The following is a 17,901-nucleotide window of genomic DNA, read 5'->3' as shown; positions in this document are numbered from 1 at the left end:
TAAACTTCTTTAGCATATTAGCTTAGCCCTTACGTGATAAGATTTTCTCTCCAGGTAAGTTTTTAGCAGTACTATGAGTAAGAGAAAGCCACTTAGGAATTAGAGGAAAATCCTGTAACATCAAGTTTTGTGCGAGCAAAGGTTAGAATTTCGAGGACGAAATTCTTTTAAAGGGGAGAGAGTGTGGAGCTCTGAAATTTTACTTGTCTTTATAGCTCTTATTTGAACTTACTTGCCTTAGATTCTTGGTTGTTTTAATGGTTGAATTTGAGCCAAGGGAGTGAATTTTGTTAAGAAAAGTTTCATAATCTCAAGTTAGAAGCGGGATACAAAGTTTTTTTTTCCTATATTATTTTGTTTTTTTTCATAAACACATTTCGAACTATATTTCGAACTACAGATAAGACTTGAACAAGTCTGTCGAATAAAACTTTGGCCTGGAGATGTTTTGTTTGATCCAACATTTGGCTTCATTACATGGTTTCAGGTCTTTTCTTGTTTCTTGATTTTAATTTTTTTATTTGTTTTTTTAACTTAAGTTGGGTAATGGGTACCCAACATAAATACCCAAACCGCCCAAAATATATATGGGTTTTTATTACCCAACCCAAAATTGACCCAAAACCCAACTTACCCAACCCAACCTCTCAAATTAGTGGGTGAGTTGGGTGAGTTGTTGGGTTTTGGCTATAATTGCCAGGTCTAGTCATGGATATACATTCAATTTGTCAAGCTTAAAGCCCCAACGAGTGATAGGCAAACGACTTATCTATTTTCAACTAGGGATTGGTTAGGTTGCCACACTCTAATATATAAGTCGCCCAAGTGGGTCATTATGAATTATTCAACATAGCGGTGGCCAATTTATAAGCTCGATTGTTAATAGACTTGTCATGGATTTACATTTAATTTAGTTTAATTAATATTAATTTAATCGAGTTGATATTGACCTATTAAATAATAACAAAATTTTGTTACCTATTAGTAGGGGTGGCAATTTCCGACATGACCTGAAAACCCGACACGAATCTAGCACGAAATTAATGGATTTGGGTTTAGATTTTGAGGATTCGGATCAGAATCAGGTCAGACCCGATAAACCCGAAAAAAAATCGGGTCAAAATGGGTCAAAATCGGGTTGACCTGCTAACCCGAATCAGAAATAAAAATAAATAAATAAATATTAAAACAATTATCTAAACACTAATTGTACACAATTATTAGTGCACTAAGGGTAACAGTACATAATTGAAGGCTTTGAAGCCTTCAATTTCCCTTGGATTCGGTATCAATTGCACTAACGGTACATAATTGAAGCCTTCAATTTTCTTTGGATTCAATATCAACTCCTCACTCACGGACCTCACCTAACACTAAATCTTTCTTCCCTTTTTCTTCTAAACAGCAAATGCAGCCGAGCTTCTTCATGTCTGTCTCATCATCCCAAGGTTTACTATCCATAAGAACGGATGATTTTCCACTCTTTTTCTTCTTGGTGGATGCTTTGGCAGCCTCCCTCTGTTCTACTGCCTTCTTTTCCTCCTCTGTTTCATCACCAAAGAGATCAAGGTCATCATCATCTTCTGCTGCTGGTGCTTCCTTGGCCACCACAGCTAGAGCAGCTTCCGCTGCAACACCTTGGCCAATTCTCACTCCAACAGCTTTTCCAGGAAAGCTTGGGGCAAGTTTTGAGGAGACGGAATGGTACCATTGGCTAGCATTGGGATACAAATCAGCACTAGGCTGCTCCAAAACTGAAGCCTGCGGAATCGGGAGAGAGACGGCCCGGCTAATGGCCCTTGACTGCAAAGGGGCAAGCTCAACTGTCCGAACCTAAATTTCAGGTCATTTCGGGTCAATCCACTTGACCCGCCAACCTGTAATTTCCAGGTTCAGGTCAGCATACCTGACCCGTCACAGGTTGACGGGTCGAGTTCGGGTCGACAAATTTTTTGACGTGACAGGTCAAGACCCGACCCGTTAACCTGATTTGGACTCGATTGCCACCCCTACCTATTAGTTGAATAAGTTTGTTTTGAGTATTTGAAGTGGTAATATTTTTGCTTTCAATTTGAGGGAACAAATTATTCTTATTAGAGTCTTTTCTTCTTCAATGATTCTATATATACATGAAAAACAAGAAGCAAACACTAAGATTTTTTAGTTCATATGTTTGAAAAGACGGATAATTAGGTATAGACAAACAAGTTGCTCTAATAGGGCGCATTATTTTTTCCACATATCTGGTTGGGAGAAGACATATAGAAGTTAGCCTTGAGGAAAAAAGTTCTTCAATTATTATCATGCAAAATTTGCATGTTGCTTTATACTACATTTACCACAAATGTAATGTGAACTGTATGCGAGCCATCAAATAATAGTATAGCCCCATAATTGTAACCCTTTGAGGCATATTTGCTGTTAAATGAGACTTTGAGAAGTAATTTCTTCACACTTGTTGTAAAACTAAGTTTCTTTGGAATCACCTTGACCGTCAGACCAGGTGGAGCTCGTAACGAAGAGAAAAATGTAGCATTTGGTGGACCAACATTAGTCACAATTCTTTTGACTCTTTTTGCACCTTGGGATCTGTCAAGTTCGCCAATTGATATGGAAGGATAATTGACGTTGGAGATAAGTTCTTTGGCAGAGTTTCTTGGGCAGCTGAAATTTCTATTTGACATTGATCTTATAGCTTTTTCTTTATAGCCATAGTAACAAAGGAACCGCAAATAATCTTTGGTTGTGGTCTCAAATACTAAACCAGGATGAAGAGCTCCAAGAGGGCTGATTTCCCCAACCCCCATTTCATGAGGATTTCCATTGTAATTTGAAGTATTTGTGATTGGTTTTCCCAAGTTGTTAGATGTAGTAGCTGCAATAAGAAAAATAAGTTAAAACTTTTGTTGAGCTGATAAAGAAAAAGTTACAATTCACGGCATGTAGACCAAAGTGACAGCAAAAAATTCAAAGGTTTCTTCCGTTTTCACCCTAAAACCATGACATGATAACATTTTTCCTTTGTCACTATTTTTAGGCATAATGCTCAAATGCTTTTATATTCTAGTGCTTTATTAATATTATAAATTAACTTAACCAAACTAAAACGATATTATTTGAATAATTAAGTCAATATTCAAGACACAATGCAAACGCATGAACAAGATGACGGACGATTAAAATTTTCGTTGGAACCTCAAAATTGTTTATTAGTATTTTATATGTCTTTTCATAGACGTGCATGAAACAATTGAAAGTACTCCAATATTGTGATAGACGATATTCCAAACCGATGGAATGCATAAACTAATTAAAACTAGTGTATTTTGTGTGGACAAATTTTGATCAATTCATTTTGCTAAACTTAGACACAATACATAAAGATCATGTATTATTTTATTTGTATTTGAAACTCTTTTTGGAGTGCATAATGCATCCTATAAATTTTTATGTACAACAAGGCAAAATGAGAAGAATATAAGAAACAAAAAATATTAATAAGTATCATTTTTTTCTATGTCAGTGTTATGTTTGTCCTCTTGCAACTTATTTTATTTATCTTTCTTCTAGACCAATGTTCCTCCCAAATATGGTACAAGTATTCAAAACAATGCATGATAATATTAATGGACGACTTTTTTTTTTTTTTTTAGTCATTATACCTGTAGTCATCAGAGCAGATTTGATCATTGAATAGCTCCAATTTGGGTGAATAGATTTAACAAATGCCATAGCCCCAGTAACATGTGGACAAGCCATTGATGTTCCAGATCTTATGCCAAACGACGATGGCTTCATTCCAGGAAGAAGGTCACCCATATTACTTTTTGGAATCATTGCTGCTAAAATTGCCACCCCTGGAGCTACAATATCAGGCTACAAATATACGTTTTCAAATTTTAATGTTAGTTTAAAAATGAACCAATAGTGATGTTGAAATTAAATGCTTGAATCAAACTTAAATTTGTACTTTTATGTGTTATATAACCTTAAGAATGTCTTCTGTCAGTGATCCAGGACCTCTTGAAGAGAAATCTGCAATAATTGGAGCTGGCTTAAAATTTGGAACTTCAAATGTTGGAAGTATCGTTGCTGTTGGATTCCTGTTTTAGAGAAAATTACTTGTGACCATCCAAATTACTTGCAGAATGACTAGGTTCTAATTATGTGGTAAGCATGGTCATTCTTCTATTGAATGTTTCTCAAATGTAGATTGGGTAGGTTCTAGATTGATCAAGATCTATGAGTGGAATAGCGCTAATGAGACTTGATCTTTTCCTCCATTTTGTTCTACCTTGACATCTTCTTCTTTTTTTTAATCCTTTTTTCTTCTATATTTTTCCACACCCTTAATTTTTATTGTAAGTACTAAATTGCGAAACTTTTCATCAAATTGACATCTTTGATATAAAATGCAATGCGATGTGTGTTGTATTGGCCCGTTGAGATGTTATTCATTCTTGAGGTACTACAATGCATACTTTACATAAAGAAGTTAAATGGCTCGTGTAACTCCTGTAATATATGTATTTTTCCTTTCCAGTGTTTACTTCCGAGTAGAGCTGGCAATTATACCCAAAACCCAACAACCCACCCACTAATTTAAGAGGTTGGGTTGGGTAAGTTGGGTATTGGGTAAATTTTGGGTTGGGTAATAAAAATCCATATATATTTTGGGCGGTTTGGGTATTTGTGTTGGGCACCTATTACCCAACTTTTCCCTCTTTGTATGTTTTTTATGCAAGTATAACTCATCCTGTTGACACATGGAAAAAGACATTCTTGTGTACAAAACTGTTACCACCCCCCCCCCCCCAAAAAAAACCCCCCGGGGCAAAAAAAAAAAGTGTTAATTTTTGGAGTAAGTTCCCTGTATTTTGGTTGGACTTTTTGATGGTTTAGTAAAGGGGTTAGCAATTATCATTTAAACGTAATTTGACCTCTGCTATTGTAGAGCAAGAATCATCAGCCTATGACTAGTTGACCGAGAGTCGTCCCTATGGCAAATATATATCAATAAACATTTCTGAGACAAGTGTTGTAAAAATTCGTTTATGGAGCGATTAAATGTTGAAGTAATAGCCAAATTTTTGTTAATCCTTTCACTAAAGATTTTTATGCTAAATGTTGAAATTATAAAGATATGGTTTATTGAAAGCTAATTATTTGACAAGAGATTCTTTGTTATAATTTTTTCCGTTACACTCGTTACATTATTTAGTTGATTGACATGTGTCCCATGCAATAATAAATAAGAATTTGAGTTTTAAAATATCTCTTAGTTTGGACCAAAGCTATACCCAGTTTGAAAATCCTTACTTGTATAAAAAATAGTGAGTTCATCCAAGTAGTTTAAATAGTTAGTATGTGTGTGTATTTGTGAAAGTATATTAGTGTGTATTGTAATGTGTTTGTATGTGTAAAAATAACATATTTCAAAATAGCTTAAGAAGTGAGTATATTTTTGTGTCTATGAGTGTTTTAGTGTGTAAAATTATGTGTATCTATGTGAAAATGTGTTTATGTGTGTGAAATTTTTTTTTTTTTTTTGTATGTAAAAATGTATTTGAGAGAGTTTATGTATCAAAATCTATTAATTAATATATTGGGTCATGGGTTTGAGATGACCCAATATGACCCAACCCAAAATTAACCCACTCTAAAATTGGGCGGGTTGGGTGTAACCCATTTAAATGAAAACCCAACATTAACCCACCCAAAATCCGCCCAACCCGCCCAATTACCAGGTATACTTCCGAGTTTTACAATATATAGAGGAATTTTAAAAAGTTGATCATATATAGGTCCATCTTGCAAATATTAAAAGAAGGTTAGTGTAAATGTGAGATCTTAACCCAGGACTTCTCGCTTCCATTCCCTCCTTACGTACCATCCAATCCATCCCTCCTAAATTAAATAATCATTGATAATAAGCAATACATATACTTTATCTACCTTGTGAATAAGCTATTATGATTTGTGAAGCAAGCCACTTACTATGAGTAAGTATCTAAAAGTTTTAATTACATGCCTTTAGGTAACCATGGGCATAAGTTGCAATTAAAAATAATGAGACAATAGGATAAAAACAAGAAAAAAATACTAAATTTAAAGATTGGTTAAATCTAATGTAATTACCAATTTAAATAATAAAATCAATGCTTAAAAAATGTTGCACGTAACAATGAAAAACTAAAAGCATAAATGCTATATCAAGTAATTTTTTCTTTCAAAAATTATATTTACATTGAAAGAATAAACTTGCTTTCGTTTAATACTCTTCCACTTTTTCCCACCTTCTAATAAAAGTCAATTGACGTCATCATATAATTTGAAATTTGCTCATGGAAACTATTCATAGAATGTCATTCAAACAAAACTTAAATAAATGTTGGGTTAAAAACAAAAAAGCCCCCTGTGGTAAGCCTAATACACAAAAAAGCCCCCTATAGTTTCAAAATATACAATACGACATCTCATGCTTTGAACTAAATTGTAAAAGTGACGGAATCCGTTAAACTTAACGGAAATGACTTATTGGAACCTAAAAAAAATTTTTTATACCCATTTTTTATCAAATATACCAATTCTACCCCTTAACCCTCAATTCTCTCTATTTAGAAAATAAAACAAATGATTTTTTTGAGATGTCTTTTGCTTAATTATATCAGGGTATTTTGGTCATTTTGACCATTTCCGTTAAGTTTAACGGATTCCGTCACCTTTACAATTTAGTTCAAAGTATGAGGAGTCGTGTTGTATATTTTGAAACCACGGGGGGCTTTTCTGTGTATTATGTTTACCACAGGGGGCTTTTTTATTTTTTACCCATAAATGTTAGTAGTATACTATTTTAGAAAGAAGTATTTTCTAATTAATAAGAGATTACAATACGTAGTTGCACTACTTTTTTAATTAATAGTTAAAATATGTGTGCATGGGTCTATGTAGGTTTGGATTTTAAGTCTGAATTATTGAAAACAAAACTCTACTCTGATCCATAAAGAACTCTTAAAGGGTCTTTGTCTGGTTAGGTGTGATTAGTTTGAAAAAAATTAGATTAAGACTCATTGAAATAATGATGGATCTAGTTTGGATTTGACCCACTATGTAACAGTTAAACTAAAATTATTGTACAAGTATATTGTTTATATAAATTATGGAATACTTGTATAAATTTTAATCTTAGTAAACTTGTGTGTCAATTTTCATTCCACAAAATAAATGGAGTCTTTTGGAATTTAACCAAAAAACATTTTATTCATAAAAGATGGACAAGTTATTCCAAAAGCATTTAGTTAAATGCATATTTTACATTTTAAAGAAATATAGATTCAATTAAACAACGAATCCACATATCAAATGAAAAATGAAAACATGACGAAATTACATAAATTATGTTAAATAGTCAAAATGTTTACAAGGTGTAAGTTTTGATGTATACATATATACTTAGCTATGTAGAGTTAAGATTATTGAGAAAAAATGAAATTGCAACTTATGATGAAGTAAAGAAGAAGGACCGGGAACGACTAGTTAATTGCTGGCAACTTGCATTAGCAATCGGCTGTAATACAAATATTGGTCTTAAAGAGATAAATTGACTGAATTTCAAAATTTTGTATCAATTATATTACTGGTAATGAATCAGCCAGTTCACCTTAATCTATTTGGTTCTACGGTTTAATAAATAAATTGCCCAGCCTTTTTTGAATCTCCCTTAAATAGAACGGTTTCCTAAGCTTTAGCAAGTTTGAGGACAAGAAAGCAAACTGATGGATGATTTAACCCATCCGGTCATTCTATTAGATTTAAATTTAAAAATGTATACTAGATAATTTTTTCTAACAGGGGAGAGGTGGAGGTGAAATTTAAGAAGTAAGAAAGGAATAGCCACTCAACAAAGCCTTCTCGGCAAAATTGAAAAGCTACTCTTGAATTAAAATAAATGACTTCACATGGATTTAGAGAGGAAAGTGTTACTCTTACTTGGTCGAATTTAGATAGTTGAGAATTGGAGATCCTGACTGCTTCCCAACTTCTGTAAATGGAAATATGCCGGAATCAAGTAGTGAACTTCTTTTTTCCTCATCAATTAATATCAAACCCTTAGCTTTTGCATCTTCTACTACCAGCTTCTTGATCATCCTTGATATTGTTGGGTTATCATTCAAACAAATCACTATTTTTCCAGCAACTTTTTTGCTATCTAACGACCCTGGAGCACAATTCCTGCATAGCATAAGAAATATTAACTGTACATGAAACAAAAGTGTTGTACGAGAAGTGCAGACATAGTTGCAATCCAGAAAAATTCAGGAGATACACTTTTACTATTATTCGTTTATTAAACAATTACATGAGTTGGAAGAAGAGAAACAAACTTTTGCATGAATTAACACAAGTTTGGCTATGTAGAGATGGATTATCGGACCCGTAAACTCTTTCTTTGCTAAAAGAAACGGAGAAATGCAGATTTAATTCTAATATTTTGTCTGCCTGTGTATTATATTAGTCCCTAATGTTTCAATCAAGTCAAATGTGGTTTCTAAGTTTCTAAGTTTAGATAGATTTATGACAATTGATGAAAATTCAACAATTCATAACTTTCATAGTCGAATTTCCATTAGTTAACAGTTTTAACTTTACACTTTTAGTCCCTAGTAATTTTTAATCATTATAATCCCTTAAATTCCAAATATTGATGTTGAGGATTTTAGAATGAAATTATAATACTATATGCAAATTAAGTTGATCATTCAACAATAGGGACGAGTTTCGCATGCAGGCCAAATATTGGGGAGAAAAACAACATTCTCCCTAAAAGAAAAGTTGAATGGCTTTACAAGTAGTTAAATAACTGTGTAATGTTTCTTCTATTGATTATACTAACAATTCCATTTTAGTTCATTAAGACAAAATGACAAGATAAACAAGTTCAAACGGAGGGAACCTTAATTGCTAGGGATAATTTGTCCATAAAAGTTAAGGGCCTAAATGCACCAAAAATTGCTTTATTAAAACAAAAATGAAAGCAAAAGAGTGTCAGGATAAGTTCTATTCTAGTTATACAATTCCTAACGCAGCGTACAGGCTCATCAAACAGTCCCCACTCACACTAATTGTACTTGTTTTTCACACAGTTTTCAACCGCTGCTCTTCCAAAAAAGGAAAAAGAAAAAATTCAACAATGGTCTAATTCGAACTTTAGTTGTTCCTTGGCAATTTTGGGCTTATTTATGTTTAAGCATTTTAAGAAGTCAAGATTCATACAGGTTCAGATCCCCGTCTCTGCTTCTAAAGTTCCACCCATCCTCACTGGAAAATTTTTTTTTTTTTAAAAAGTCAACATGTCATACGATGGACAAATAGAAAAGTTGTATTAGAAAACCAAGGATTACCTTACATCTGATGGAGAGACAAAACGAGCTGCAACATTTTCTCCAAATGCAAGAGGATAAGCTTTTGATGAGTTCAGAGGCGAGAAATTAATTGCAGTCCCCTATTTTACATTGTTTGGAACAACAAAGATAAAATTCTAGATTTTGTGAAAGCAGACTCAATTGTAAATCTATAAGCATATAGTCATATACGCAACATGTGTTGCAGCAGCCAAATACATTCACAGGCACAATCAATATAATTTAATTGTGTCAAATTCCAATGTGATACTTTAGTCTAAACACGATGACAAATAACCAAATCTCATCTTAGTATTTCCAGATAGGAAATTAAACAGTATAAAACATAAACCTTTAAAATGAGTAAATCGCTAAACTCGGTGGAAGTCCAGCCTTATATTCGAATATGGGTGGACACCCATTAAGAGAGGTCTCAAGGGTTGATTTTTACTAATAGTGAAACTAATTTAGAGATGTGTTTAAATGCTGGATTGTAATAAATGTCATATGTGATGCATTAAATTGATAAGTTAGCATAATCTAAGTGTACTAACAAGTGTCCTCAACACTGGCTAGAAAAATCCTTCAAATATAATTTGTAGCATATTGCATCACATATTGCTTAATTGTTAATATTCAAAGTAAACATGTAAACAAAAAGAAACAAAGTAAACAAGTAATTAATAACTTCATTTAAGCATTTTGGACTGGTAATTTATATTCAAAAGTTATTGAATAGGCCGCAATGTCCCAGACATTAGATGCTTGATTTATGGGTCTACTAAATAAACCAAAATTTCAGATTTTCCTGGACATTGTAGACTTGGTATATGAAATAACGAAGAAACCATTCCAGACTGGTAAGTATGACAAACATAACATTAAACACGAAGTGAATTATACTCCTAATTGATGTGGTAGTCTTTATTTGAACCTTAATCGAGTAGCTAAGAATGAGGTCTCGGGATTTAGAGATCCTACATCCTAATCCCTCTTCCCCCTTCTCGCAGTTTAAATTCCATCCCTTCCCTATTAGGAAAAAAGAAAAGACAGCACAAATTTCTTAATTTATATATACCTGATAGGATCTTTTGTTTCCAAGAATCACAATGGACTGCAAATCACGGTCGACAGTGGATGCTGCCACAGTGAACAGCCATGGAGCTGAATTAACAACGGTATAAGGTTCAGGCCCTTCATTTCCAGCTGAGCATATGACCATTACTCCTTTCTCTGCAGCATGGAAAGCTCCAATGGCTATTGGATCACTCAGAAAATCAGGCTGAAAAACTGAACTCTGACCGATCGAAATTGATATGATGTCCACCCCATCACTGAGGGCATCTTCGATTGCTTTGAGGATGGTGGAACCGCTGCAACCATCTGTTGAGCAGGCCTTGTATGCAGCTATTCTAGCCGAGGGTACTCCACCCTTTGCTTTGCCCCTTGCAAGGCCATAATAACTGGCATTAGCAACTGCTGTTCCAGCTACTATTGATGCAGTGTGAGTCCCGTGGCCTACTGCATCTCTTGGTGAGCCTTGACGCTTATTTGGTTTATTACCAAGAGGTTTGGTAGAAAGATCAAAATCGTCATAGAATCTGGCGCCTATTATTTTCCTAAAACATGTGTGATGACCAGAAGTTAGATTACAAGAAGGATATGACCCTATAGTGAATTGCACCTTCAACACCAATTAGATCCCAAATTCAGGGGTAAAAAAGCCAGGTAGAATTGGTTTTATCACTTGCTATAAGCCTCTATCCAATATTCTTTCAAAGTTTTTAAATATTCACGTAACCCTGTGTAGTTCTATATAAAGTGAAAATTTGATGAAAATAGTCTCCAAAACAGCATTAATTAAAATGCTCGTATTACCCTGACGTAAGCGCTAATTGAAGACCTCCCACTTAAAAAAAAAAAAAGAAGAAAAAAACACTTACTTAAATGGAAGTTTAATTACCTCTTTGTTTCAAACCATAGGGGGATTCAATAGGAGAATATGTGGATAAATATAAAATTACGAATGGGTTAAGTGAATATTTACTTAAAATGATAGATGAATTTAGTGGATATTTTAATGTCATCACACGCACTTTTGGAGCGTGTCTCGATCAATCACCATAGCCAGAGATGCTTTCCATCTATTTTCTATTTTACATAAAATCATAGCGAAATTATGTGAATATTTTAAAACATCAAAGAGCCATGTGGTATTATACAAAAATAAGGGAGTAATGAGTCATTTACAGTGCTATTTTGTCTTTAGTCTTGTAAATTTGGTTCAAAATTCTCATGCTAGAGCCAGGAACAGTAACTTCCACTCCCCCCTTAAGATTTGACTAAAGTCTATACTCATACTTCACGTTTAAATATAAGGCATATTATCTAATTTTAATTGTTTTGGCTATATATATACATATGTATGTATGTATGTATGTATGTACATATTTGAATGAAGAAAATAAGAATACAATCCTTTTGTCAAGTTATATAAACTAAAAGGATGATGAAATTACTTTGCCGAATACAGAGTTTAATAATACTTTCTAAGCTTGGCAACTGGGGATGGAAAGGGTGTGGGGAGGGGAGGATGGGTAAAATAAAATAAAATTTAATAACACTTTGTGTTTACAAAAGTTTACTGACTTTATGTACTGTTGTTACTCGCATCAAAGTCTGATGAGAAGAAGAAACGAAAAAGAGTAGAGAAAAATTAAGTCCAACATGGACAAGAAAATTTTCTAAGGATTCTGTTAAAGAAAATATTTTCTTAATTTCTATCATTGTCATTATTTGTATAATCTCATTAAAGTTTAATAGAAAGTAAATATAATCTCATTAAAGTTTAATAGAAAGTAAAAAGAAGATAAAAGTGCACATTAAACTAAAAATGAATAAGGTGAATTTTTATGAAAAATAAATAAAAAATATTTTTCTTTTTATCAATTTAATACATGTGTACAACAAGATTGTTGATCATGGTATATACTTTTGATGGAAAGTAATAACAAGAAGATGCATTCCATTCTCAACCACACATTCCAGTGTGCGGTTATGTCCTTCCTTCTTTATTTGTTTATTTTATTAGGTAGATAAAGATTAGAGGTGGCAAATCAACCCACTTAACTAAATTTACCCATACCCGCCCATGAATAGATGGGTATGGGTATCTTAAATTTTTGTATATGGGTATAAATGGGTTACCCAATAATACCCATTTATTAAATGGGTATTATTGGGTAACCCATGAAACCCAATTAACCCATTTAGAATTCTCTTCCCCCCAAGTCTTTTCTTTTCCCCCACCTTTTTTTTTTTTTCAAATTTTTCATTTTGTCATGATGTTAACTACTTTTGTTTCATTATTATTATTATTATTATTATTTGTTGGTTTTATCTTATTATTTTATTTTCTCTTAGTTTGTTAACTTGCTCATTTTTTAGCATTATCAATTTATGATAAATTTTAGCCTATTTTCTTATCTTTATAAAATGAAATTTTAAATTTATATATGAAAAAATGTTAGGGGTTCAAAATTTTTGGATTAAGTTTTTATATTAATTTTTATAATACTTAGTTCAAATTTTTATATTCTTATTATTCAATTATTAAATAATAGGTAATTTTGTGACATAGAGTATAAATGAAAAAAAATTGGTAATTAAGTTTATTGAACATTATAAGTAAATATTTAAAACTAATGATGGGTACAAAGAGTGGTATAAATTGATAACTTAGTTTGCAAAAATGAATTTAAATAAGTTTACAAAAAGTTAAAATAAATGGGTTATAAATGGGTAATTGGGTTACCCAATTCATTTTTTGACTTACCCATTTATACCCATCTAATTAAATGGGTATAAATGAGTTGACTCACTTATATCCATTACCCATTTTACCCAACCCAAACCCGCCCAAGTCACCCATTTTGACACCTCTAATAAAGATTATAGCTTTACTCCTTATTGACAGAAAACGTGTCAGTAGAATTTAATTAATTTGATCAACACATAATATCGGGATTTATATTCTTTGCAACATACTGGAACACAATATAACCTTGAATAAAGATTGGCAAAAGCTACACTTCATGCTTTTTCCTGAAAAAAGCCATCCAAAATCACTTGAGTGCAAAAGTTTGCCTTATTTTTCAACTGGGGAGAGGGCTAACTAGCATAAACTTAACCATATTGGGGGAAAATGAAAATTATCCTACTTAGATTTGGTCCTTTTGACCACCTAAAACCAAAGTGAAAAGTTCAAAATGTAGTGGACAATTTTAAAATTGGGGATCTAATTGGCAACACTGCTGATAGTTTAGGGGCTATTGCAATTATTTACCCATGGACCAAAAAGGGAAAATAAAATAATGAACCAAAATTTTGAATGCAAAACCAGTCTTACTTTTGGGAAAGAGGATCACTACCTATTGCAGTTGGACTTCTTAAAATTAGGTCCTTCCATGCATTCTCCTTTCCACCTTGACGGGATCTTGCCAACACCCCTGTCACTGAAACTGGGCAACTCTGGCCATATACCTGAAATTACACAATCAGACAGAAAGATTCATTTCCAAGATAAAGATTTTACACAAATTATGTCGACAATATACAAATTGATATAAATTTTGTAGTTTCGTTTTGAGGATATTAATATGACCTAATTTTTCTCCCTTTACTTCTTAACAAAGTAAACAAAAGTACATCTAGATTGTGTATTTTACAGAGTTACCAATTTCAAACAAAATTTTATCTAACAAACAGTAAAAATAAGTTACATGTCAAAAATAAAATTTTTTGGTCCGAAACAAAATGTTGGAGCACTCTGTACCTCAAAAGGTTACCATAAATTGGGGGAAACATGTAAATAGACAAAAAAAAAAAAAAAATTCCACAAAAAGAAAGGAGTATACGTACCACATACTACTATTTGTCTGTTCAAATTTTGGAAACTTGCATTTGGATGGGAATATGTCATTTTCTTGGAAGAAAAATAGTGCATTTCTATCTTACACCTCAGTTCATTAAGTGCATGCCTTTCATGCCAAAATCCAAATTTAACATAAAATTTGCCGATTTTATCATTTTGAATGTGACCGAGTAAAAGCATAAATTAAAAATATAAAGGACCAATGGTGCAACTCTTAAAAATACTGAAATGATAATCAACATGAATGTCATTCACTTATAACAAAATTATGTTAACCATTGATTGCATCTTTTCCTTTTCTTTAAATCTTTTTTTAGTAGGGGAGGAGTTGGAATTCAGAAGCGGGGAGGGGTAGGGAAGTTAGAATTTAGGATGTCACATGACTCACATCCTAGGGAATATGATTGCAATCATGCAATGTTTTGTAGCCTATCCCTGTAATTTGGACTGTATTTGAGCTACATAAAAGCATCATATAAATTAATAAAGAGTCTACAAAGGCCACAAAGGCCAAAGCCCAAGACTTGTGGTCTACTTTTCCTCTAATTAATAAAGAGTCTAAACTAAACCAATTTTCCTTCTAACTGTTTCGCAGTTTTGTAAACACTTCATAATTGTCTTAGTGTACAATTTTTCAAGGGGCCATCGTCATACAAATCCTGTACTTCATTTCCTTTTAATTTTGAAAATTAAAAGCTTCATAGTAACGAGTTAGAGGCTAATTTCGATCAAATTAAAAGCGTCATAGTAACGAGTTAGAGGTTAATTTCGATCAAGGTTTTTCTTTTCTTCCTTTTTTTCAAGTTTTTACCATTTTAAAAGCTTCATTTTCTCTTTCTGATTTCAGACGAGCTAAATACAAGGCAAAAAGTTGTCATCAGGCATGAAGATGCATGATTTTAGAATGAAGAAATGGATATATATACCTGTGTCTATGACTCCAACAATAATATCACTTGATATCTGATCAAGATGATAGTTCAATCTGATTTTGGACTGTTGTTCCAAGAAATCCCAAGAACGTGTCGTATGGAGTTTTAGAACGGGATCAGGAAATACGCTTACCACCTTTGAGTGAGCTGTTTTTCAATTAGTCATTAGATAATAACCATGCAAGTATAATACTATGGTACATTATAACCAAATTTCACAAGAAGAAAGTATAAATAAAATAATAAATAAGTAAATGAAAAATATCTTATTAATAAAATTGAGGCCGGCATGTCCTCCTCATCTACAGGATTTGCTAGAAAAAAAGAAGGTTAGTTTTGCAAAATATTGCCTAAAATAGAAAAAGGATTAACTGCCAAAATAATATAAAAAACATTGACAAAACTGAAAGTCATCCCTTTTCAATAGAAAAACTGTAATTAACTCCTGGTTTATTAAATTCCCTTCCTCGTAATTGACTAAATATCCTTCATCACGTCATGATAAACTGCACTAAGTATCTTCTTGGCCTTTAATGCTAGTATAACATTTACCGGGCAACTCCATAAACACAATGGGATTCATTATCACGAGCACTGTAAGGCATATTTATGCATGCACTCTCAAGAACAAAATTTGGTTATAAATATGATAGTGGGAAACATATGGGTGTGAATAAAAATATCGGTAACTACTTAATTAGAAAATTATTACCCGAAATAACCACTCACCCTTTGTCAGAGTACTAGTAGTTACTACTTACGAGTGACAAGTGGTGAATGATGGTGAAAGCTTTAACTCTTTGATCGGTTAAAGATAATTCAGTCAGTGGTTTACCAAACTAAGCTTTTTTGTGGTTAATTATTATACTCAGTCGGGTAATCTGATCTCATACTTTATCTAAAATTTCCAACAAATAGTTCAAATTTTCGACTTTCCTGAGGCGCTTGAAGAAAAGGTTACCAAGAAAAGAAAAGCCGGTGGACAAGTTGTAAAGCTCAAAATCGTGTAATTTCTTGTCTTCTAATATTTCAACGATATCGTTATTTATACCCCTCTTTTCCGGGGATGGGGCAGGAAAGGAGAGAGGGCAAAAAATACCCGACAATATAGAAGCTTCATCCTCGGTAAGCATTGCTGAAAATCCACTAAAAGAGTGTTGATATGAGTGTCGTATAGAAAGTCTGTCCCTCTCTTCTCTGTAGAAAAGTATGTATGTAAAATTATGTACAGTTGATAACAACTTTCGAGTGAGATAAAAGCATAATTGGATTTAATTTTCGCCATTGTATGAGATCAAGAATAGTAAGCAACAAGAAGGATGAATATTGGAAGATTACCTTGGAATAATGGAGGACAACAATTGCAAATGGGACAACTTTGCTGCATCCGAATCCAATTTATTGTAATTTGAAGAACTCCCCATATAGACCACGTACGGCTGCCAAAAGAATAAGTTTTATGAAACGAGTCTCAAAAGCTGAGGTTTGAGGCCCTTAGGTCCAACAAAAATGTGCATTGAATTCGAACAATTCGGATTTATTTTACAATTGAAACGAGTTAGTAAGCTTCCAAACAAAATTGGTATTCATGGTTAAATCAAAGCCATGCAAATGGAATTTGTGTTGTGGAACATAGCCATCAAATGTCAAGAATACGTTAATGCACACTGACCTGGGGTCTCGGATTTGATGCTGCAGAGGAGGTGAAGATGACAAGAGCTGTAGACAAAATATGGACGAATTGCAAGAGAGAAGCCATGGTGCCTTTTGTGCAATAGTCGTGCAAATTGACTACTGAGCAGTATAGGCAAAGTCTCAAATGAATGAGAATACTAACAACTCAGTCACCTTTATATGGGTAATTAGTTAATGATTGAAATGGGTAATTAGCTGGCAAGTCCTTTTGCAAATTCAGCTTGTAAGTTCAGAGAGTACATTTTCGCAACTTGGTATAAGGGATCATGGCGGAGATGGGATCCTAAACCTAAGGGAATCGAACTCCGATATCACAAGAGTTGTAGTAATAGCAGAATTTAAAATCAATAAACATGTCTATCTTAAAAATTCATTTTTCTCTGCTAAATATGCTTTAAAATCTAAATCATGCTTAAAATTTAATTTTGAATAGGTCTAAAACTCTTAAAATTCAAAGGTGATTTAATATATATGATAAAATTCAAAGGTAAAAATAGATTTTAAAATCTAAATCGTGCTTAAAATTTAATTTTGAATAGGTCTAAAACTCTTAAAATTCAAAGGTGATTTAATATCTATGTCAAGCACGATTTAGATTTTAAAATCTATGTTTACCTTTGGTAGGTCTATCATTCTTTGAAAAGAGCAATGATTATTAACTTCCAATTATTTAGAGGGACAATGTAAGATAGGGAAAAACAACTCTAAAAATTTTAGAGGGGACAAATAAGAAACAATTTTGAAAACTTCTAAACTTTGTAAACTTAAAACATAATTTTCTCAAAATTAATTGCGGCGCCTCAGCTACATGTGGTTCCGCCATTGCAAGGGATTGATTTCGTACCCTTGTATTTAAAATTTACACAATCCATACATTTACGCACAATCGATATTAAGTAGACTCACGCAAGGTGTGAATTTTAGTACAACAAAATGTGTA

At 32.9% G+C, this 17,901-nt stretch overlaps 2 protein-coding genes across 2 annotated transcripts; both read right to left on the bottom strand.

Annotated features, from left to right (window-relative positions):
- Window positions 1-1,307: 1,307 nt before the first annotated feature.
- LOC113729131 (elongation factor 1-beta 2-like) lies at window positions 1,308-2,227 on the bottom strand. Its single transcript, XM_027253459.2, has 2 exons — window positions 2,150-2,227; window positions 1,308-1,803 (listed from the first exon to the last, which is right to left on the bottom strand). Exons 1-2 carry the CDS (start codon window positions 2,225-2,227, stop codon window positions 1,351-1,353), a joined length of 531 nt encoding a protein of 176 aa, XP_027109260.1. The 3' UTR covers window positions 1,308-1,350.
- A 59-nt stretch (window positions 2,228-2,286) lies between these two features.
- Window positions 2,287-17,122, bottom strand: LOC113732552 (CO(2)-response secreted protease-like). Its single transcript, XM_027258391.2, has 11 exons — window positions 16,939-17,122; window positions 16,605-16,705; window positions 16,366-16,463; window positions 15,261-15,413; window positions 13,832-13,943; window positions 10,480-11,020; window positions 9,402-9,502; window positions 7,990-8,232; window positions 3,989-4,103; window positions 3,663-3,876; window positions 2,287-2,875 (listed from the first exon to the last, which is right to left on the bottom strand). Exons 1-11 carry the CDS (start codon window positions 17,023-17,025, stop codon window positions 2,325-2,327), a joined length of 2,316 nt encoding a protein of 771 aa, XP_027114192.1. The 5' UTR covers window positions 17,026-17,122; the 3' UTR covers window positions 2,287-2,324.
- Between the last annotated feature and the right edge of the window lie 779 nt (window positions 17,123-17,901).

This window comes from Coffea arabica, chromosome 2e (genome assembly GCF_036785885.1).
Source record: "Coffea arabica cultivar ET-39 chromosome 2e, Coffea Arabica ET-39 HiFi, whole genome shotgun sequence".
Classification (NCBI taxonomy): domain Eukaryota; kingdom Viridiplantae; phylum Streptophyta; class Magnoliopsida; order Gentianales; family Rubiaceae; genus Coffea; species Coffea arabica.
The sequence above is the reverse complement of the archived record's forward strand: the minus strand, read 5'-3'. Positions and strand labels throughout refer to the sequence as shown.

Excerpts from the sequence above, each read along its gene's own strand:
- LOC113729131 (XM_027253459.2), bottom strand. The coding sequence starts at position 2,227 with ATGCGCCCTATTAGAGCAACTTGTTTGTCTATACCTAATTATCCGTCT. Across the intron at positions 1,804-2,149 it reads ATGAACTAAAAAATCTTAGT|TCAAGGGCCATTAGCCGGGC; the intron begins GTTTGCTTCTTG and ends GCCCCTTTGCAG.
- LOC113732552 (XM_027258391.2), bottom strand. The coding sequence starts at position 17,025 with ATGGCTTCTCTCTTGCAATTCGTCCATATTTTGTCTACAGCTCTTGTC. Across the intron at positions 8,233-9,401 it reads GTCTCTCCATCAGATGTAAG|GAATTGTGCTCCAGGGTCGT; the intron begins GTAATCCTTGGT and ends TATGCTATGCAG. Across the intron at positions 4,104-7,989 it reads AACTATCTAAATTCGACCAA|GAATCCAACAGCAACGATAC; the intron begins GTAAGAGTAACA and ends TCTCTAAAACAG.